The 23,238-nt window shown below is 38.1% G+C and overlaps 1 protein-coding gene across 12 annotated transcripts in view; it reads right to left on the reverse strand.

Moving 5' to 3' along the window:
- LOC123774454 (organic cation transporter protein) overlaps nt 1-18,220 on the reverse strand; it is a 34,592-nt gene extending 16,372 nt beyond the window's left edge. For all 12 annotated transcript variants that reach the window (XR_011223448.1, XR_011223450.1, XR_011223442.1 and 9 more), the window contains exons 1-5: nt 18,028-18,220; nt 5,881-5,987; nt 1,597-1,830; nt 1,016-1,123; nt 443-701 (exon numbers count right to left, since the gene is read on the reverse strand). Coding sequence is in view for 1 of the 12 variants with exons in the window: in XM_069307943.1 (XP_069164044.1) it covers nt 443-701; nt 1,016-1,123; nt 1,597-1,830; nt 5,881-5,943 (664 nt within the window). In the remaining 11 variants the exon portion in view is untranslated. The remainder of the gene's footprint in view (nt 1-442; nt 702-1,015; nt 1,124-1,596; nt 1,831-5,880; nt 5,988-18,027) is intronic.
- Between the last annotated feature and the right edge of the window lie 5,018 nt (nt 18,221-23,238).

Consider the following 23,238-nt stretch of genomic DNA (forward strand, 5'->3'; position numbering starts at 1 on the left):
ATAAGAAACTTAGAGAAAATTCGTGTTAGAATTATTAATCTTACTTTTTCGGTCATATATAATAATATATGTCTACAGGAAAGACTGCTACCAAAATATACTAATATATATATATATATATATATATATATATATATATATATATATATATATATATATATATATATATATATATATATATATATATATATATATATATATATATAATATACATATATATAATATACATATATATATATGTGTGTGTAAGTTTTTTGGTGTCTGATGCAGACTCAACATTTGAAATGATTATAGTGAAAAGTATTACAATTCTGAGCGTCGATGCTGAAGCAGACAATGTGTGTACCTTGAACACTGACAATCCTCGTCTTGTATGTGTTTGGGAATTTAACTTAACACTTACTCAAAGAGAATACATTAACTCCGGGGTTCCAGTACTCACAAAGAACGAAGGTGACCATAAACTGGGTGTCGAAAGTCATACCAACGATGAACCTCGAGACGGCGAAAGTGACAAAGGAGGTGCAGAATGCGGAGATGACGCCAGCCACTCCCCCAAGAACGTTAGTGAAAACAATGATGGGCAGTCTACCCCACTTGTCGGCCGCCCATCCGAAGAAGGGCGTGATCAAGAGCGACCCCAAAAAGAACACTGACTGGCAGACTGTTGGTCGCCAGTCATCATCACACACCCAGTTCAGCTACCAATACAATTTTAAAATATTTTTATGCCATAAAATATATAAAACATTCAATCAGATTTAATTAATAATTAATGTGATCTCTTATGTTCAAGTCACACAGATATTAAGATGAAATGATTACAAAAATGAAACCTATATTATATATTCATCATGAAAACCAAATGAACTGAGAAAGCTAATTTAGTATTCCCTCTAGGTATTTAACTAACTTTTAATTGTAACTTGTAACATTGAAAAATTTAAGATTTTCTTCCAGAAGTCGGTGTTTGAATTCCAAGTCAAACAAAGGTTATGCCAGAGGAACACGGTACCTGAGAGGTGATGGTTGGATAATAGAGGGAGTAGTCATAGGTCCAGCCATTAGTGCAGCTGGTGGTGGGCCAGCTGGAATTAGGCCAGCTGCTGTTGTTCATCACAATCTGTGAATGTTGGAAATAGTTTTAAGTGGTTAACTTGATCGAATGAAAAATAAAATACAACCGCTAGATATTTTCAACGAATATATCATTAGTTTTTTCCCAGTTTTTAATGCCTAAATAAAAGTCTTTGCAACCTGTACAATAACCTCAGCTGCTTATACAAGGATCGCGTCACTGTCTATACAAAAATCTCTTCTGACCGTACAATACTTTCATGCTATTTAGCTTTTTGCCTCCAACCTCTGCCTATGTGTGTGTGTGTGTGTGTGTGTGTGTGTGTGTGTGTGTGTGTGTGTGTGTGTGTGTGTGTGTGTGTGTGTGTGTGTGTGTGTGTGTGTGTGTGTGTGTGTGTGTGTGTGCGTGTGCGTGTGCGTGTGTGTGTGTGTGTGTTTGTGCGCGTGAACGCGACTATTTATGTACATGTTTCTGTGTTGACTAGAGAGAGGAGTTAAATCCCGGGTTAAGTGCCATACCTCACTGAAGTCCACATCGTACATAACACACTGGAGATATTTTCCAGTCGTTTCGTCCCTAGGAATAGTTAGCTCCTTCACCTCGTCCTGGGTCAGGTTGAGGTCAATGGTCAGGTTGAGATCAAGATCCGCTGGGGTTCGACACCAGTGAGGTGGGGTCAAGGTCATGAAGATCTGGCCGCAGTACACAAAGGTGAAGAATAAGCAGGTGATGCATTCAACTGCAAACAAGATCTGGGAAATGGAAAATTGGATGTTGAAAATAACTCTACGGATAATCAAACTCACGTTTCAGACATCATAGGTCACGTTGGTTGTCGCAATAGAAACCAATCCTACTTAAAAAGAGCATTGGGGTCGATCACGCAAATCCCTATGTCACTCTTTTCAGAATAACCAATAGTTCTGCCGCTAAATGGGCTTCAGGTACCTATTTACTCCCTGGATATCAAATTATTAACAATATTTGTTTTAATGAGGCTAGCCCTGATCATCTGGCCTCCAACTTCACACAAATAAACAGATATTCTTCCTAAATATAGATTACTGCCGATTCAACCCATCCTCCTGGTTAGATAGCAGAATTTGGTACTATTCACTAGAGTCTAGAGAAAGAAGCTAGAAAACCTATTTTAATATTCCTAGGCCTAAGACAGCACATATATATGTACTATATTAGGCCTCAGATAGCGTACGTTAAACCTTGGATTATTAGCTCAGGTTTTATTAGTAACATAAAAAAAACAACTTTTTTCTTCAAATTCAATAGTACCAAATTCTATTTCATAATTGTCCATTACGTAAGTATATATACGAACGTCTACTTCGTTACTATTAGTACTATCATAGCCGGAGGATGAACTGGCTGAATTGGAGAAGCAAGTTGAAAAATAATGCATGAAAATGAACCAGAAAGTATAAGAGTAACGCGGAAAGGAGTTACCGTGAAATATTATTTAATATTTCACGTTTTAGGTGAAATGTTAATGATTGTTTGATATGTTTACGTGAGCTGATTCATCATAGTCAAGTTTGTTTGACATGTTTACGTGAGCTGATTCATCATAGTCAAGTTTGTTTGACATGTTTACTTGAGCTGATTCATCATAGTCAAGTTTGTTTGACATGTTTACGTGAGCTGATTCATCATAGTCAAGTTTGTTTGACATGTTTACTTGAGCTGATTCATCATAGTCAAGTTTGTTTGACATGTTTACTTGAGCTGATTCATCATAGTAAAGTTTGTTTGACATGTTTACTTGAGCTGATTCATCATAGTAAAGTTTGTTTGACATGTTTATGTGAGCTGATTCATCATAGTAAAGTTTGTTTGGCATGTTTACTTGAGCTGATTCATCATAGTAAAGTTTGTTTGACATGTTTACGTGAGCTGATTCATCATAGTGAAGTTTGTGGAGAAGGCAGGAAGGATTATATTGTGAAACAGATCAAACTACAGGATGATTTGTCCCTAAAATGACACAAATGATTGTGGTTGTCTGCAAGTTCGAACATACTACAATAGCTTACTGACCAACTAGCAAGTACAACTAGTAGGTACACATTAGTCATAAACGTAGTACAACAAGAAATTAAATGGTATATTTACCGAAAACAGGAGTGCATGTGTTGGTGTGTGTGTGTGTGTGTGTGTACTCACTCAATTGTACTCACCTAATTGTGCTTGCGGGGGTTGAGCTTTGTCTCTTTGGTCTCACCTCTCAACTGTCAATCAACTAGAGTACAGATTCCTGAGCATACTGGGCTCTATCATATCTACATTTGATACTGTGTATGAAATTAGCCTCCACCACATCACTTCCTAGTGCATTCCATTTATTAACTACTCTGACACTGAAAAAATTCTTTCTAACGTCTCTGTGGCTCACCTCGGTACTAAGTTTCCACCTGTGTCCCCTTGTTCGTGTCCCACCCTTGCTGAAGAGTTTGTCTTTGTCCACCCTGTTAATTCCCCTGAGAATTTTGTAGGTGGTTATCATGTCTCCCCTTACTCTTCTGGTTTTCCAGGGACGTGAGGTTAAGCTCATTTAGCCTTTCCTCGTAGCTCATTTCTCTCAGTTCCGGGACGAGCCTGGTGGCATACCGCTGAATCTTCTCTAACTTTGCCTTGTGTTTAACTAGGAATGGACTCCAGGCTGGAGCTGCTTATTCCAGGATTGCTCTGACATAAGTGGTATACAGGGTCCTGAACTATTCCTTACACAAGTTTCTAAAGGCAGTTCTTATGTTGGCCAGTCTAGCATATGCCGCTGATAATATCCTTTTGATATGGGCCTCTGGGGACAGGTTCGATGTGATATCAACCCCCAGATCTTTCTCTCTATTTGACTCTTGCAGGATTTCACCTCCCAGATGGTACCTTGTGTTCAGCCTCCTGCTCCCTTCGCCTAATTTCATTACCTTACACTTTCCTGACTTGAACTTTTGCAGCCATTTTCTAGACCATACATCAAGTTTGTCCAGGTCATCCTGTAGTCTCTGTCTGTCATCATCCGTCTTGATTCTTCTCATAATTTTTGCATCATCAGGAAACATTGAGAGGAACGAGTCTATACCCTCTGGAAGATCGTTTACTTATATTAGAAACCGGATGGGTCCAAGTACTGAGCCCTGTGAGACTCCGGTGGTGACATCGCGCCACTCTGATGTCTCCTCCCTCACCGTTACTCGCAGTTTCCTGTTGCTTAGATATTCCCTTATCCACTGGAGCACCTTCCCTTTTACTCCTGCCTGTTGCTCCAAATTTTTTAACAGCCTTTTATGGGGTACTGTGTCAAAGGCTTTTTGGCAGTCCAGGAAAATGCAGTCGACCCACTTTTCTCTTTCCTGTCTAATTTTTGTTGCCTGGTCATAGAATTCTATTAAACCTGTGAGGCACGATTTACCATCTCTGAACCCATGTTGGTGGTGTGTTACAAAGATATTTCCCTCCAGATGCTCTACGAGCCTTTATCTCACGATCTTCTCTGGTGTGTGTGCGTGTGTGTGTGTGTACTCACCTAGTTGTTCTTGCGGGGGTTGAACTCTGGCTCTTTGGTCCCGCCTCTCAACTGTCAATCAACTGGTGAACAGATTCCTGAGCCTACTGGGGTCCATCATATCTACATTTAAACTATGTAGGGAGTCAGCCTCCACCACATCACTGCCTAATGCATTCCATAAGTTAACTTCCCTGTCACAGAAAAAGTTCTTTCTAACATCCCTGAGGCTCATTTGGGCACTGATTTTCCACCTGTGCCCCCCTTGATCGCGAACCTCCCGTGTTTAAAAGGGTTATCCTTATCTACATCGTCAATTCCTCTGAGAATTTTGTAGGTAGTGAAATGTCAGTACACTGTGACCGCTCATTCCTACCGGGGGCCTCGAAACCGATTTCCCTTATGTCGGAGTCGTTCAATGTGAAGTCTCGCTGGTTCATCGTTGCCTCTCATTCTTGTGGGTTCCCTGACATGCTAACTTAAAAAGTTTTTTATAGCCAGCTCCAACAGATTAGCTCTCCATGATCCTCACCCCCATGTGAGGTGAGGAAGCATGGTCTCACAGGCTATCCTTCCGAGATTGAAGTCCCCCATAATGAGCAGATGGGATCGATTTCTCCAGGCATCAGAGGCCGCCTTCTCAATTATATTGTTAACTGCCGTGTTATATTATTAACTTCCTCATAGTTCATTCCTTTCAGTTCGGGCACGAGTCTGGTGGCAAACCGCTGAACCTTCTTCAATTTAGTTTTATGCTTGACGAGATATAGACTCTATGCTGGAGCTGTATACTTCAAGATTGGTCTGACATACGTGGTATGTTAGTGTGTGTGAACACGTATGTCATATACGTGTGTGTGTGTGTGTGAGTAGGTTGTCATTGCTGTAAACTGTCCTCAGGTCAGGCGCGTTATAGCATCGGCCGTCTCCCAAAAAACATTCATTAATAATAACGTACCGTGTGATAAAAAATAGTTTTGTTCTCTATTATGAAAGTAAACATTAATATATATTCAACAAATTGCAATGGTGCAACATCGTGAATAGGAACTCTAAAATGAACAAATATCTAGAGCTGAAGAGAAGCTCTATTACAAGAAATTTCACATAATATGAGAGAAATTATGCTTCCAAAAAGCGCATAATTAAAAATAAAACGCATAAGGCAGTGTGAAAGGATTCTAATACCCAATAAAATTAATTAAATAATCAACATATCCATATTTTTAACAATTAATAATAATAACAATGTGACAGACAAGGCAGAGAGAACAGATCTACTGACCATCTGGTAGGGGCCGAACCCTCCGACGAACTCGAAAACGGAATCGAAATTGGTGATAGACATCTTCCCTTCCTCGGCCTCAACGGGGTGGAACAAGTCTCTCGATTCTGTTAGAAAGGTATTTAAACACAGTTATATAATAATAAACATAGGTAAATAAACAAGTAACGATATATATATATATATATATATATATATATATATATATATATATATATATATATATATATATATATATATATATATATATATATATATATATATTATTAAATATGACCGAAAAAGTAAGATTAATAATTCTAACACGAATTTTCTCAATCTTTCGTACATTACGCTTCACTGTTGGAGGTAAATCAAAAATCACTTCTCCAAAATTCATTTTTATTTCTAGTCTGACGCGACACGGGCGCGTTTCGTAAAACTTATTACATTTTCAAAGACTTCACAAATACACAACTGATTAGAACTTACGTCTCTCTGATATTATATCTACATTTGAGTGAGGTGGGAAGGGTGATGTGGCATTAACACAAGACAGAACAGGAGGGGATATTAATAGGGTATTAAAAGTATCAACACAAGACAGAACAGAAACAATGGGTATTGAATAGAAGTGTTTGTAGAAAGCCTATTGGTCCATATTTCTTGATGCTTCTATATTGGAGCGGAGTCTTGAGGTGGGTAGAATATAGTTGTGCAATAATTGGCTGTTGATTGCTGGTGTTGACTTCTTGATGTGTAGTGCCTCGCAAACGTCAAGCCGCCTGCTATCGCTGTATCTATCGATGATTTCTGTGTTGTTTACTAGGATTTCTCTGGCGATGGTTTGGTTATGGGAAGAGATTATATGTTCCTTAATGGAGCCCTGTTGCTTATGCATCGTTAAACGCCTAGAAAGAGATGTTGTTGTCTTGCCTATATACTGGGTTTTTTGGAGCTTACAGTCCCCAAGTGGGCATTTGAAGGCATAGACGACGTTAGTCTCTTTTAAAGCGTTCTGTTTTGTGTCTGGAGAGTTTCTCATGAGTAGGCTGGCCGTTTTTCTGGTTTTATAGTAAATCGTCAGTTGTATCCTCTGATTTTTGTCTGTAGGGATAACGTTTCTATTAACAATATCTTTCAGGACCCTTTCCTCCGTTTTATGAGCTGTGGAAAAGAAGTTCCTGTAAAATAGTCTAATAGGGGGTATAGGTGTTGTGTTAGTTGTCTCTTCAGAGGTTGCATGGCTTTTCACTTTCCTTCTTATGATGTCTTCGATGAAACCATTGGAGAAGCCGTTATTGACTAGGACCTGCCTTACCCTACAGAGTTCTTCGTCGACTTGCTTCCATTCTGAGCTGTGGCTGAGAGCACGGTCGACGTATGCGTTAACAACACTCCTCTTGTACCTGTCGGGGCAGTCGCTGTTGGCATTTAGGCACATTCCTATGTTTGTTTCCTTAGTGTAGACTGCAGTGTGGAAACCTCCGCCCTTTTCCATGACTGTTACATCTAGAAAAGGCAGCTTCCCATCCTTTTCCGTCTCGTAAGTGAAACGCAGCACGGAACTCTGCTCAAATGCCTCCTTCAGCTTCTGCAGATGTCTGGCATCAGGTACCTGTGTAAAAATGTCGTCAACATACCTGCAGTATATGGCCGGTTTCAAGTTCATGTCGACTAAGACTTTTTGCTCGATGGTACCCATGTAGAAGTTTGCAAACAGGACACCTAGGGGAGAACCCATGGCGACCCCATCTACTTGCTTATACATGTGCCCATCCGGGCTCAAGAAGGGTGCCTCTTTAGTACAAGCTTGGAGTAGTTTCCTCAGAATACTTTCTGGCATGTCAAGAGGAGTACAGGCTGGATCACGATGCACTCTGTCGGCTATCATTCCGATTGTCTCGTCCACAGGTACGTTGGTAAACAGCGATTCTACGTCCAACGAGGCTCTTATCCCTGTGGCCCGTGTGCCCCGCAGTAAGTCCACAAATTCCTTTGGAGACTTCAGGCTGAAGGCGCAAGGAACATAAGGAGTCAGCAGGCCGTTGAGTCGCTTCGCCAGTCTGTACGTGGGTGTGGGTATCTGGCTAATGATTGGCCGAAGTGGGTTTCCAGGCTTGTGCGTCTTGACATTTCCATACGCATATCCAGGTTTATATTCCCCAATGATCTTTGGCAGGTGGAGTCCGGATTTCTTGGCGTTCACAGTTTCGATCAGTTTGTTGACCTTTGCTTTTAATTCGGCTGTAGTGTCCTTCGTTACCCTTTGGAACTTAGTTTGGTCAGAGAGTATGATGTTCATTTTCGCCAGATATTCGTCTTTTTTAAGAATGACATATATTGGCGACTTGTCACCTCTCCTGACAACTATCTCCTTGTTCTCACGAAGGCTTTTAGCTGCCGCTTTAAGCTCGGGGGACAGTGCCCACTTGGGGACTGTAAGCTCCAAAAAACCCAGTATATAGGCAAGACAACAACATCTCTTTCTAGGCGTTTAACGATGCATAAGCAACAGGGCTCCATTAAGGAACATATAATCTCTTCCCATAACCAAACCATCGCCAGAGAAATCCTAGTAAACAACACAGAAATCATCGATAGATACAGCGATAGCAGGCGGCTTGACGTTTGCGAGGCACTACACATCAAGAAGTCATCACCAGCAATCAACAGCCAATTATTGCACAACTATATTCTACCCACCTCAAGACTCCGCTCCAATATAGAAGCATCAAGAAATATGGACCAATAGGCTTTCTACAAACACTTCTATTCAATACCCATTGTTTCTGTTCTGTCTTGTGTTGATACTTTTAATACCCTATTAATATCCCCTCCTGTTCTGTCTTGTGTTAATGCCACATCACCCTTCCCACCTCACTCAAATGTAGATATAATATCAGAGAGACGTAAGTTCTAATCAGTTGTGTATTTGTGAAGTCTTTGAAAATGTAATAAGTTTTACGAAACGCGCCCGTGTCGCGTCAGACTAGAAATAAAAATGAATTTTGGAGAAGTGATTTTTGATTTACCTCCAACAGTGAAGCGTAATGTACGAAAGATTGAGAAAATTCGTGTTAGAATTATTAATCTTACTTTTTCGGTCATATTTAATAATATATGTCTACAGGAAAGACTGCTACCAAAATATACTAATATATATATATATATATATATATATATATATATATATATATATATATATATATATATATATATATATATATATATATATAATGTCGTAAATAATAAACATAGGTAAATAAACAAGTAACGATATATATATATATATATATATATATATATATATATATATATATATATATATATATATATATATATATATATATATATATATATATATATATATATATATATATATATATATATATATATATATATATATATATATGTCGTACCTAGTAGCCAGAACGCACTTCTATGCGACATATATATATATACGACATATATATATATATATATATATATATATATATATATATATATATATATATATACATATATATATATATATATATATATATATATATATATATATATATATATATATATATATGTCGTACCTAGTAGCCAGAACGCACTTCTATGCCTACTATGCAAGGCCCAATTTGCCTAATAAGTTAAGTTTTCATGAATTAATTGTTTTTTGACTACCTAACCTACCTAACCTAACCTAACCTAACTTTTTCGGCTACCTAACCTAACCTAACCTATATAGATAGGTTAGGTTAGGTTAGGTAGGGTTGGTTAGGTTCGGTCATATATCTACGTTAATTTTAACTCCAATAAAAAAAAATTGACCTCATACGTAATGAAATGGGTAGCATTATCATTTGATTAGAAAAAAATTAGAGAAAATATATTAATTCAGGAAAACTTGGTTTATTAGGCAAATCGGGCCTTGCATAGTAGGCCGAGAAGTGAGTTCTGGCTACTAGGTACGACATATATATATATATATATATATATATATATATATATATATATATATATATATATATATATATATATATATATATATAATGTCGTACCTAGTAGCCAGAACGCACTTCTCGGCCTACTATGCAAGGCCCGATTTGCCTAATAAGCCAAGTTTTCCTGAATTAATATATTTTCTCTATTTTTTTTCTTATGAAATGATAAAGCTACCCATTTTATTATGTAAGAGGTCAATTTTTTTCATTGGAGTTAAAATTAACGTAGATATATGACCGAACCTAACCAAGCCTACCTAACCTATCTTTATAGGTTAGGTTAGGTTAGGTAGCCGAAAATGTTAGGTTAGGTTAGGTTAGGTAGGTTAGGCAGTCGAAAAACAATTAATTCATGAAAATTTGGCTTATTAAGCAAATCGGGCCTTGCATAGTAGGCTCAGAAGTGCGTTCTGGCTACTAGGTACGACATATATATATATATATATATATATATATATATATATATATATATATATATATATATATATATATATATATATATATATATATACATATATATATATATATATATATATATATATATATATATATATATATATATATATATTTATATATATATATATATATATATATATATATATATATATATATATATATATATATATATATATATATATGTCGTACCTGTGTTCAGGTCTGTACAATCTACTCGTCTCACTTCCCCATATATTACCTAACCCTTCCATTGCCTAACCTGGTACCCTTCCGTAGTTTTCTTTCTCACACATTTGTCATTCTAAGTAAATTCTAATTTCTTTATGAACACCGTTCCTCGACATGCTCCCGCGGCAATACTGGTGTCTCGAACCCGTCCTCTTACAAAGTATGTCCCTTTTCACTCGTTTGGGCTAGAGACAAAAGGCCGTAATATGAAAATGAAAAATAATTGGAAACATATTTGGGATTTTTTTTCCAAAACAACAAGTTAAAGGCCCTCTGGTAGATTAGGGGCGCAGTAAGTTCTCCTAAGGTTTCAAAACGTCATGAAAAACGTTATTGAAAGTTTCCTCTCCTAGCCTAACAGCCTAAGCCATAGAACCCTAAATAGAAAACGAGAGATTGCATCACTTTCGCGAGTCGATTCTATTTTAAATACGTTTTTTTAGTTGACATGGACTTGAAACCCACCATATACTGCAGGTATATTGACGACATTTTTATGCAGATACTTAATGTCAGACGTCTGCAGCAACTGAAGGAGGCATTCGAACAGAACTCAGTGTTAAGTTTCACTTACGAGATGGAGAATGATGGGAAGCTGTCCTTTCTAGAGGTAACAGTCATGGAAAGGAACGAAGGCCTCCACACTGCAGTCAACACTATGGAAACAAACATATAAATGTGCCTCAATGCCAATAGTGACTGCCCAGACATGTACAAGAGGAGTGTTGTCAATGCTTACGTCGACCGTGCTCTCAGCCACAGCTCAGGATGGAAGCAAGTTGATGAAGAACTCTGTAGGGTAAGGCAGGTCCTAGTCAACAACGGCTTCTCTAACGGTTATGTTGAAGACGTCATGAAAAGAAAGGTGAATCGCCATGCAACTTCTGAAGAGACAACTAGCACAACACTTCTACCCCCTATTAGACTGTTTTACTGGAACTTCTTTTCGACGGATCATAAAATAAAGGAAAGTGTCCTGAAAGACATTATTATTTGGAACGTTATCCCTACAAAAAAAAATCAGAAAATACAATTGACAATTTACTAAAAAAAAAAAAAAAAATCAGCCAAACTACTCATGAAAAACTCCCCAGATACCAAACCGAACGTCTTGAAGAAAATCAACGTCGTCTATGCCATCACATGCCCACTTGGGGACTGTAAGCCCTAATGAACTCATTATATAGGCAAGACAACAACGTCTCTTTCTAGCGATTAACAATGCACAAACAACAGCGCTCCATCAAGGAACACACAATCTTTTCTCACAACCAGACCATCACCAGAGAAATCTTAGCAAGCACCACAAAAATCATCGATAGATACAGCGATAGCAGGACACTCGACATCAGCGAGGCACTACACATCAAAAAGTCAACACCTGCAATCAAGAGCCAATTAATGCATAACTATATTCTACCCACTTCAAGACTCCAAACCAACATAGAAGCAGCAAGAGAAAGTATGGGCTAATAGGCGTTCTGTAGTTACTTTCATTCTTATGTTTTCATACCCAATTTATACCCAATTCACCCAAAACATTTGTGTCATATCACCTCACCCAAAACGCATATAATCGTGATATTTGTTATGTGCAAACAATTTTTTGAAAATGTAAGAAGCCCTTACGAATCGCTTTGAGGCGTTAGACCAAAAATAAAAGTGTTACAAATTAATTTTGGAGAGTTAATTTTCTAATTACTCTTGACAGTGAAGAAAAACTTTAGAAACATTGAGAAGATTCGTGTTAGAATTATTAATCTTACCCTTTCGGTCATATTCAACATAATATATTTACTAGAAAGACTGCTAACAAAATATACTAATACATATTTGTATGTACGTAATATAAATCTTTAAATAATCTTGTTTTCCTCAAATAAGAGTTATATAATAATGAGAAAAAATTGTTATATCACTTCAAACACTGTAACCAAGAAAAAGATAAATAACCTATTCTTGCAAAGTTGTAAATGAATAGTAAATTAATTCATTTACAACTTTTCTTTTCCATCAAATTAACCCAACCTCAACAATAAAGTATTAAAAAACAGAGTATTAAGAGTTAAGAAACTCTCTCTTCTTATAGCGAAGATTGTAGAGACTTGTAAGATGTTATTGCGGCATTTGATCACCTTGAGAGTACGATCAACTAGTGTCCATTGGTCAAGGTGATAACCGTGAATGTTGGTAACGCAATTCAACTCCTTCAGTTCATTGTCAAGAGTTGACTAAATACGATCATCGTATGTATGATTCTCTCTACTTACATCGCGAACTAGTTGTATAAAACATACTTTGATATGTATTTGTATGTATTTATTTATATTCTATGTGTTGGCTGTTATTATATATATAATTACTAGGGTGGAAACTCGGCGCTACCTGTCTCTCGTCTGTTTATCTATCTATCCAAACATCTATCTATCTATATTTCTATCTATCCATCCGTCTATTTATCCATCTATCCCAGCACCAATCTATCGCACTGTCCATCCATCTATCCATCCATCCATCTATCCATCCATCCATCTATCCATTCATCCATCTATCCATCCATCCATCAATCCATATACATATCCATCTACTTACTCATCTCTCTATCATCTATCCATCAACCTATCCCTCTATGTACGCATCTATCTATTTATTCAACAATGTACTCATCTACCTATCACTCTGTCTAATCGATGGATAGAAATATGAGTTGATATACATCATCTGATGGATATCCATCTATGGATGGGTTGATTGATATCTTCCAATCTATCCCTCTATATATCCCTCCACTCATCCTTCCACCTATCTATCCATCTATTGTCGGTATGTTTCTGTCTCTGCTTGTCTTTGTCTCTTTATCTCTGTTTGCCTCGGTCTGTCTGTCTCTCTATCTGCCTGTACCTCTTTCTTTCTCTAATAAAATATTTTATTGTGAAATGTGTAGGTGGTTGACATTGAGAGAAGCTCAGTAGTGTGAAATACTAAAAACAGAATAGTTACCCCTTACTATTTGAGAAACCTTTGACCCTGTGAAAGAATCGTCTGTTTTATGCGAATACGGCAAATTATTAATAGCAGGAAATTTATTTTCATTTTCTCGTGATCATAGACTAATGGTACATATTACTTTAACAAACTAAAGATAGTTTTGAAAAGATTGTTATGAAAATATTTAGCGGTGCAGCTGGAGGCCTGTGTATCAAAAATCGTCGTGCGGGTCTGAATGTGACACTGGCACGCTATTCCCGTTTAAATTCTGGTGACCCATGACCAACCTATGTTCATCCCACACCCCAGACCACTCACTCTGCCAATTTGGGTGAGCCAAGTCACTAACATATGACCTCCAACTTTGCACATATAAACAGAAAGACATAATAACATTCTCTAATTTAGTGCAGATACTGTACTGCCAATATTTATATGCGTTTGTTTATGGCTATCTCCTATGAGTGTCAGCACTTGGTTTTAAAGGACTGGACTCTGTGAAATCTTATCTTGTAGGTTCAACCCTTGCGGAGAGATCTTATCTGCGGTTATCTTGCCACAGCGGGTTGGCTGCAGTGTTGCCAGACACAGTAGAGTGCTTGTTATAGTTATTGACCGCATCCGTCAGTGTATATGTATAATATACTATATAGTGTATATACTAAGTATATTTCACATATTTTATGAGAAAACAGGAATAGTATTTTTTTTATAATTAACGTAAAATTAATTCTCGGCCGGCTGTGGCATCTGACACTCTCGGCCGACTGTGGCATCTGACACTCTTGGCCGGCTGTGATATGTCACTCTTGGCCGGCTGTGCAGAATCTTAATCCCATGGAGCACGGTAGAGTGCTCCCAAGTCATATTATACCTTGGCTACGAGGCAGTTCAAATGCCACGACTATTCTAAAACATGAATATTCTTATCAACACTTATTCTTTAAACGTTTTTTGTTTATCGGTAGTGATGATACGAGCTCTTGAATCGGAAAGTTAAGTGGGAAAATTTGATGTATTTTTTGAGACGTTCAATCAATAATACCAATTGTTGTAAATCTCAATAGGCTCTGAAGAATTAGGTCAATTTGACATATATTATATTAACACAAATTCTAACTAATATGTTCATAACAATACCTAGCGATTTCGTTACCTAGGATCCCTGCGGCCAGATTCACGAAGTAGTTATGCAAGTACTTACGAACGTGTACATCTTTTCTCAATCTTTGACGGCTTTGGTTACATTTATTATAAAGTTTACAAGCATGAGAACTTGCCAATCAGCAGATGTTATTGTTATAAACAGACTCCTGGTGCTTCGGAGCTCATTAACTGTTTAATAATTGTAAACAAATCCGCCAAAGCTTGAGAAAAGATCTACTTGCTCGTAAGTGCTTGCGTAACTGCTTCGTGAATCTGACCAAGATATTTATGAAGCTATAGGTTATATTAAGAGTACGATTCCAAATATGCATTAGTTACGATAGACTGATACAACACAAACTCCTCAAGAAGCTCCAGTAAGAACCACGTTACAGGCAACAACGGAAGCAACAACGAGCATCTGACGTCACCAGTCAGATGTGGTGACGTCCAAGACCTCCAGAGATAACCTCCTGAACAGTGACAGCTTCACAACCAGTGCACACAAAGAGTCAATATCCGGGTAGTGACAATATTCAGCCAAGGACATGACATCTCAGATACGCTCTCCCACGTGCGATTGGGAGAACTTGGTGCGCTCTCCCCTGATAATTCCTTCCCTCCCTCCCTTCCATCATGTTTCCTTACACCTCATGTGTCTGTTCCCCTGGCAGTTAGTAGGTACCTGGGAGTTAGACAACGAGGTGCGAGTAACATCCTGGGAATAGTCAATCGTAGGTCGTAGGTGTAGACTTCAGGGAAATCTCGATTGACTTAACATGTTCAGTCTTTCCGACAATAGGTTTTAGAGTACCGTATGCAGGTCTCGCAAGATCCCCTCTTCCCAGTGAACCGTATTTAAGAACATAATTAAAAAAACTGCAGAAGGGCTAATGGCCACTCCGATGCAGTTCCTCTTTATATCCTACCAAACTCATTTATTGATAAACAAGTCCACAAGGGCCATGATGAAGGTTCGAACCTACGCACGGGGTGTTCCCAGATACGCCTTAGTCATGAGGACGTCATTTATAGATATATTTGATCAACGGTTAAAACAATGAAATGATCTTCCATCCATTAAGTTTCTTTGAAATTTGTCTCATTAACCGTTCACCCCATCTCCAAACCAGTATTTACCCAGGTCTCTCCAGAACCTAATCATCCAGGTGAATGGAATCTAAACCCCTCTACTTTATATCCATTGCTTCGTATTCTATTTTGTGTTAATGTGTATATCATTTTCAATCAATTCACCTTCTTACTCTTAAGCTTTCTGGAATGTCTAAATTTAGCTTTTTTATTCACTCTTGATACGACAGGTCGACAGTTCAACGCAAATGATACATTTTTCTTCCTGAAAACTACCTCGACATTTGTAAAGCAACGGTTCCTGTACTTTGCTCGACTGTAATGATCTATTTAATATCAAAGTACAGACCTCACGTGTCTTGTATTTACATTCTATTGGGACCCTTGCAAAGGCTTTGTCTATTTCTGGGGACTTAGTTTGACTTTAGGTTTTCTATTTATGTGTCTCAAAAAAGGAAATTATTAAGGAATTCAAAATTCATCCCTTACAACCTACATAGATTTTTAAGGTGTAAGTAAAATATCAAGTTCTTCTCTATTAAATACGGAAAATTTTGTTTAAAATGCTTGTAATTTGTTTGTTATTAATAGTTACTTGATTTAATTGATTTTTCAAAATCGGAGTCTTCTCTCTAGTCTTTGTTTTAGGAGCCTTTGGATTTTTGTTTGTTTAGAACCCTTTATGAGTTTGTTTTGGCCGCCCAGCAATACACACTTCATAATTTCTGTTGACCTTTGAAATCTCTTGACCGTTCTTAATCGTATTATAAATTGTTGTTCCAAGGCAGCCGTCCACTTTTTTAATACGCTTATATGCAGCTTTTTTCATTTATGATAAACGCTTTAGTCGGCGATGAGTCACAATAACGTGGCTAAATTATGTTGACCAGACCGAAACGTCGTCGTCCCTTCACCTTCTAGTGTGTGGTCTGGTCAACGCTTTAGTCACCTAGTTATCTATTTTGAGGTTTTATTTTTCGACCTAATAAATTTAAACGGTATGCCGTGTACTTGTGCTCTAATTAAAATTCGTTGAAATGAGTTACTAGTTAAATCTGCATTGAAATCAACTGACATGTCATCCACCTCATGATGGAGGTGGATGACATGTCAGGTGGATGACATGTTCACTTCCATGTCATCCGGACCGGATGACCGGATAAAATTCGGACCCCCTACACGTCCCATGGACAGCTCCTTAACGTTTTCAGGTCTGTACAATCTGCTCGTCTCACTCCCCCATATATTGCCTAACAGACACCTGGTTCCTTCCATAGTATTCTTTCTCACACATTTGTCATTCTAAGTAAAATCTAATTTCTTTATGAACACCGTTCCTCGACATGCTCCCGCTTAAGGTAATATACTGGTGTCTCGAACCTGTCCTCTTACAAAATACATCGCTTTTCACTCTATTACGCTAGAGACAAAAGGCCGTAATTTGAAAATGAAAAAAATGGAAGTAAATTTTAGATTTTTTTTTTCCAAAACAACAAGTTAAGGGCCCTCTGGTAGATTGGGGTTGGGGGGGGGGGGGTGGGGGCAGAAAGTTCTCCTAAGGTTTCAAAACGTCATGAAAACCGTTATTGAAAGTTTCCTCTCCTAGCCTAACAGCTTAAGCCAGAAGACCCAAAACAGAAAACGAGACAGTACGTCACTTTCGGGAGTTGATTCTATTTCCAATACGTCTTTTTTTAGCCTGAGTACACATACGAGCGAAAAGCGACGTAATTTGTAAGAGGACGGGTTGCCATGTTTGCGAGAACAAGGTTTAAAGTAGTGTTTTTCTGTTGGTTCCATAATGACTAACCTAACCTAACCTAATCTAACCTAACCTAACCAACTACCTTAAGAAAGCTGTTGTCAAGCATTTCTAAAAATGTATGTGCATTACCTGCTTTATTGATTCAGCTTGTTGCACTATGATTAAAGTCATCTATTATTCAAATATAAACATTATACATAATATATAAATATGCCAATTATTTATATATACACATGCACACATACACGCATGTATACATGCATATTCTTCACATGTATATGTCTAATCCTTGAGTACAAGTGTAACCTTGCGTTACGTTTTACGCAATGTATGAAGTAATGCTACATACATTACACTTATGAGTATATAGCAGTATGACAATTACTCAATTACGAAGTTGAGAACGTCTCAGACGACCTCCACAACAACACTGTTCCTTCCCAAAACTTCTGTTCCACCACAGAAACCACAACATTTCAACAGAAACTAACGTACCTTTGTCTGGGTGGTATGTTGAAGTATCCTGTGCCAGGCCACCTCATCAGGTCTTGCTCACAACCCAGACAATGAGTGAGGCAGTGTGTCCTTGCCCGGCCAGCGTCACCTGGTGGCTGCTCCGCTGCTTGAGTACTCACTGCTACACCCTTTCCTCACCAGGGTCTCCAGCAAGAGACCTTCCTGATAGGTGTTTTACCTTACGCAACAACGCTGCTACTGATTATATTACGTAAGGAGCTGTTCATTATGTAAGCAGCTCTTCTCAGTGATAATAGGTATATCGAGTAAGAGAATGTGAAATGTGTAAGTCCTTTAGAATATATGATGGAAATTGGAATATTTGTTTAAAAGATTAAATGTGTCTTAATAATAATGAATATATTGTTGCTCGGTTATTAGACTTTGTCAATGATAAGAATCTATTGATCTGTGAGATTATTTCCTGCTCTTACAGACGCATGCGCACACCCGCCACGCTCACACAGGCATTTCTTCTACGTCGCGAGAAGTGAGCAAATGGAATGAGCAGAAAGGGAAGTAAGAGAATAATTCCTACACAGTCAAAACCAGTAGCCTGCCAACCAGATCATGAGCTCTTGGGTTGAACATCAAACACTTAAGAACGCGGGGGTCCGAGAGCTGACGCCTGGATTAACAAACTAACAAGATGAAACGTGTTGACCAGACCACGACCTAGAAGGTGAAGGGACGACGACGTTTCGGTCCGTCCTGGACTATTCTCAAGTCAAGGATCGACTTGAGAATGGTCCAGGACGGTCCGAAACGTCGTCGTCCTTTCACCTTCTAGTGTGTGGTCTGGACAACATACTTTAGCCACGTTATTGTGACTCATCGCCTGCAAGATGAAACGTGCAGCAGAAGATGAAACTCTGGGACATGAATATGCAGTAAATGCTGCAATAACAATATTTCTCCACAATGATCATCATCCGAGGAGTTTTATTTTAATTTTGATGAACAAGTGAGCAAAGCCCATGATATGACACACTGGGGCAGTGAAGACCTGCTCTTATTCTGACACAGAATACTAAAAAATGAATACTCAGCGTACACACACACACACACACACACATATATATATATATATATATATATATATATATATATATATATATATATATATATATATATATATATATATATATATATATATATGACACTGTCAGACCACGAAGGAAAAATGAAACAGGAAATTTCCTTAAGTACTTTCGAATATTAAATACATCTTCAGAAGGTTCTGAAGATGTATTTAATATACGAAAGTACTTAAGGAAATTTCCTGTTTCATTTTTCCTTCGTGGTCTGACATTGTCACATTCTTAATCACGTGTTTATTTTCGTGATATACACACACACACACATATATATATATATATATATATATATATATATATATATATATATATATATATATATATATATATATATATATATATATATATTATTAAAAAATAACTTGGATGTGATAGTCATACACTATCAAAATCACTAATAAGGAAAATTGTATTATTTGAGGATATTGCCGCACGCAAGGGATTAAAGGGTCTCTTAGCAGTATGCATTTCCTTTCCTGTGTATATAAAGGTTAAGTGGAGTCATCACTCGCCTTATCAAATTCGCGGTCTCCTTTCCTTCTCACAATATTGCAAGTAATCCTCCTCTACCCAAGGGTCAGTTTGTTTGCCTTGTAATCCTGGAGAGTGGACCAGATCGTTAAAAAATCATCTGTTTTCCCCCTGCTCTCTTGAGACATCCACACTGTTGTCCCCGGCGCTTGCTGGCTTAAAGTGCATCACCAGTACCAGCAGGAGTAGTGATATTAGCACCAGAAGAGCAGGAACTGTATTAGTAAAAATAGAAGCATCAGTAGTAATAGCAGTAATATGCAGTATTAAAAGCTGTCGTTTTAGACCACTAGCATGTATATGAATAACAATATTTATTTATTAGTTCGATTATAGGTGACCAAATGGTGCATCTGCTGAGGATGTCAGAGAGTCATCTGGCCATTAGAACAGACCTCGATATTCCCCATTACGTTAAGCGCTCGGCACCACCAAGAGGCGCCCCTGACTGCCATTATCGTGAGCAGGTTAACAAAAAACTATAATGAGGTTTCCCTCCAAGAGCTTCCGGCCTCTTCCCAAATTAGAACCGACATGGCCTACGTTTCTAGGCTTCCTTGATCCAATTTACTGCTGGTTTGTGTATTCACTTCCTACTGGAGAGTTTACCACTAGAATTTACTTTACGACTGGCAGTTTTTTTAAGCCTAAATTAAAGGAACAATTTGAAAACAATTTCTTATTGTAGATTAAAATCAATGTGAGTGTGTATGTGTTTACTATTTGTACCTGCCGAATCGAGCTATTAGCTCCGGGACCCCGCCTTTCATACCTGTTTATTTTTACTTTATTATGTCTACTACATGTATTTCTTTCTAACACACGCACACAAACACACACATCCCAAGGAAGATGCCCGTAGTAGCTGTCTAACTACTAGGTACCTATTTACTGCTAGGTGAAGAGGGTTACCAGAGTGAAAGAAAATATGCCCATTTGTTTCCGCCTCTGCCGGGGATAAAGCACTTACCGAAACGTGGATGAATGTAGAAAATAGTGAACTATTAGCTGAATATCAAATAAATGGATTTAAAGTATTTCACACAGATAAATATATTAGACGAGGAGGGGGAGTTACCATATATGTTACGGAAAATCTGAAATGTAGTCTGAAAGTGGGAATCAAAACTGAGCAACTCACAGAAACTATTTGGCTAGAATTAAACGAAAGAGCAAGTAATCTTATAATAGGAGTTATATATAGGACACCAAACTTAGACAGAATGGAAGCAAAGCATCTATGGGAGGAAATATCTAGAGCATCTAGGTCTAGCAGTATTTGTGTGACTTTAATTTAATGGAATAAACTGGTTTAACAGAACAGTGAATAATGAAGGAGAAGATTTTCTAGAATTAATTGACGATTGCCTTCTTATGCAACACATTAAGGAACCAACATGGGAAAATAATATTTTACACTTACTATTAACTAACAGAGAAACAAATTAATGACATTGAAATAAAGAGTGAGCTAGGGAACAGTGATCACAAAGAAGTCAGATTTAGTATAGAATGGAATAGATGTGTAGGGGAAAATTCTACTAAAGTGCCAGATTTTCGAAAACCTGATTTTAATAACCTAAGAAAAAAATTGGGTGAAATAGATTGGAATGTCTTGGGCAAGGGGGGGTGGGCCGGTCTTGGAACGAGACGTGAACCAAGCAATGGGTGATGTAAAAAGGGATTTCGATGTGGATTCAAAATATAACTTATTTAAAAATATTCTAAGCAAAGCACAGGAAAGTAGTATACCACACAAATTGAATAGATCAAATACTAATGACCCGAAATGGATAGCAAAGGATCTGAAGAGCAGTGTTGGTAGAAAGAGAGCTTGGTACAAAACGGCCTGGCAAATGCCGCTGATGTTATCGCCTGATATGGGTTTCGGAGGACAGGTCTGGCGTGATATCCAGGACTTTCTCTCTCTGATTCTAGAAGAATTTTATCTCCCAAATGGTACCTTGAAGCTAACCTCAAGGCCAGATACAAGGTACACCCAACACCTATCTTCCCTACACCTATCTTCATTACATTGCATTTGTTCTGGTTAAACTCTAACTCCCATTTGTTGGACCATTCCTTCAGTTAGTCCAGGTTGTCCCTCATTTTGTCCTCCTCTGTCTTAATAATTCTCATAATTTTGGCATCATCACCAAACATTGAGAGGAATGAGTCTATACCCTCTGGGAGATCATCTACATATATCAGAAACAAGATAGATCAGAGTACAGAGCCTCGAGGGACTCCGCTTGTGACTTTATGCTAATCTGAGGTCTAACCATTTACAGTAACTCTGTAGCTTTGTGTGTGAGTGTGTGTACTCACCTATTTGTACTCATATGTTTGTGCTAGCAGGATCGAACATTGACTCTTGAATCCTGCCTTTCTAGCCATCGGTTGTTTACAGCAATGACTCCTGTCCCATTTCCATTTCATATCTAGTTTTAAAATTATGAATAGAGTACCTTAAGTGCATTCCATTTTTCCACTATTCTCACGCTAAAAGAAAACTTCCTAACATCTCTGTGACTCATCTGAGTTTCCAGCTTCCACCCATGTCCCCTCGTTCTGATACTATTACGTGTGAACAGTTCATCTATTTCCACTTTGTGAATTCCCCTGTGTATTTTGTATGTTCCTATCATATCCCCTCTCTCCCCTCTTTTTTTTTAGTGTCGTAAGGTTCAGTTCTTTCAGGTGCTCTTCATATCCCATCCCTCGTAATTCTGGGACAAGCCTCGTCGCAAACTTCTGAAGCTTTTCCAGTTTCTTTATGTGTTTCTTCAGTTGGGGACTCCATGATGGCGCGGCATATTTTAAGACTGGTCTCACATAGGCAGTGTAAAGCTCCCTAAAAGCCTCCTTACTTAGGTTTCTGAATGAAGTTCTAACTTTCGCCAGTGTAGAGTACGCTGCTGTCTTTATCTTATTTATATGTGCCTCAGGAGTTAGGTTAGGTGTTTCGCCCACTCTCCGGTCTCTTTCTCGACTCGTTACAGGTAGGCTGTTCCCTTCATTGTGTACTGTTCCTTTGGTCGCCTATCATCTGATTCCATTTCCATAACTTTTCATTTACTCGTGTTGATGTCCAGCAGTCATTTCTCTGACTATCTGTGCAATCTGTCCAGTTCCTCTTGGAGGATCCTACAATCCTCATCTGTCAAAACTCTTCTCATTAATTTTGCGTCATCCGCGAACATTGACATGTCGGATTCCACTCCTGTAAACATATCATTTACGTAAATTAGAAAGAAGATTGGTCCCAGCACCGATCCTTGAGGTACTCCACTTGTTACTGTTCGCCAGTCCGACTTCTCGCCCCTTACCATTACCCTCTGGCTCCTTCCTGTTAGGTAGGTCCTTACGCATACTAGGGCCTTTCCGCTTACTCCTGCCTGCCTCTCAAGTTTTTATAGCAGTCTCATGTGCAGTACTGAATCAAAGGCCTTTTGGCAGTCTAGAAATTTGCAGTCTGCCCAGCCTTCTCTGTCCTGCCTTATCCTTGTTATTTTATCAAAGAATTCAAAGAGGTTTGTTAGGCATGATTTCCCTGTCCAGA

Source organism: Procambarus clarkii, chromosome 61, assembly GCF_040958095.1.
Source record: "Procambarus clarkii isolate CNS0578487 chromosome 61, FALCON_Pclarkii_2.0, whole genome shotgun sequence".
Taxonomy (NCBI): Eukaryota; Metazoa; Arthropoda; class Malacostraca; order Decapoda; family Cambaridae; genus Procambarus; species Procambarus clarkii.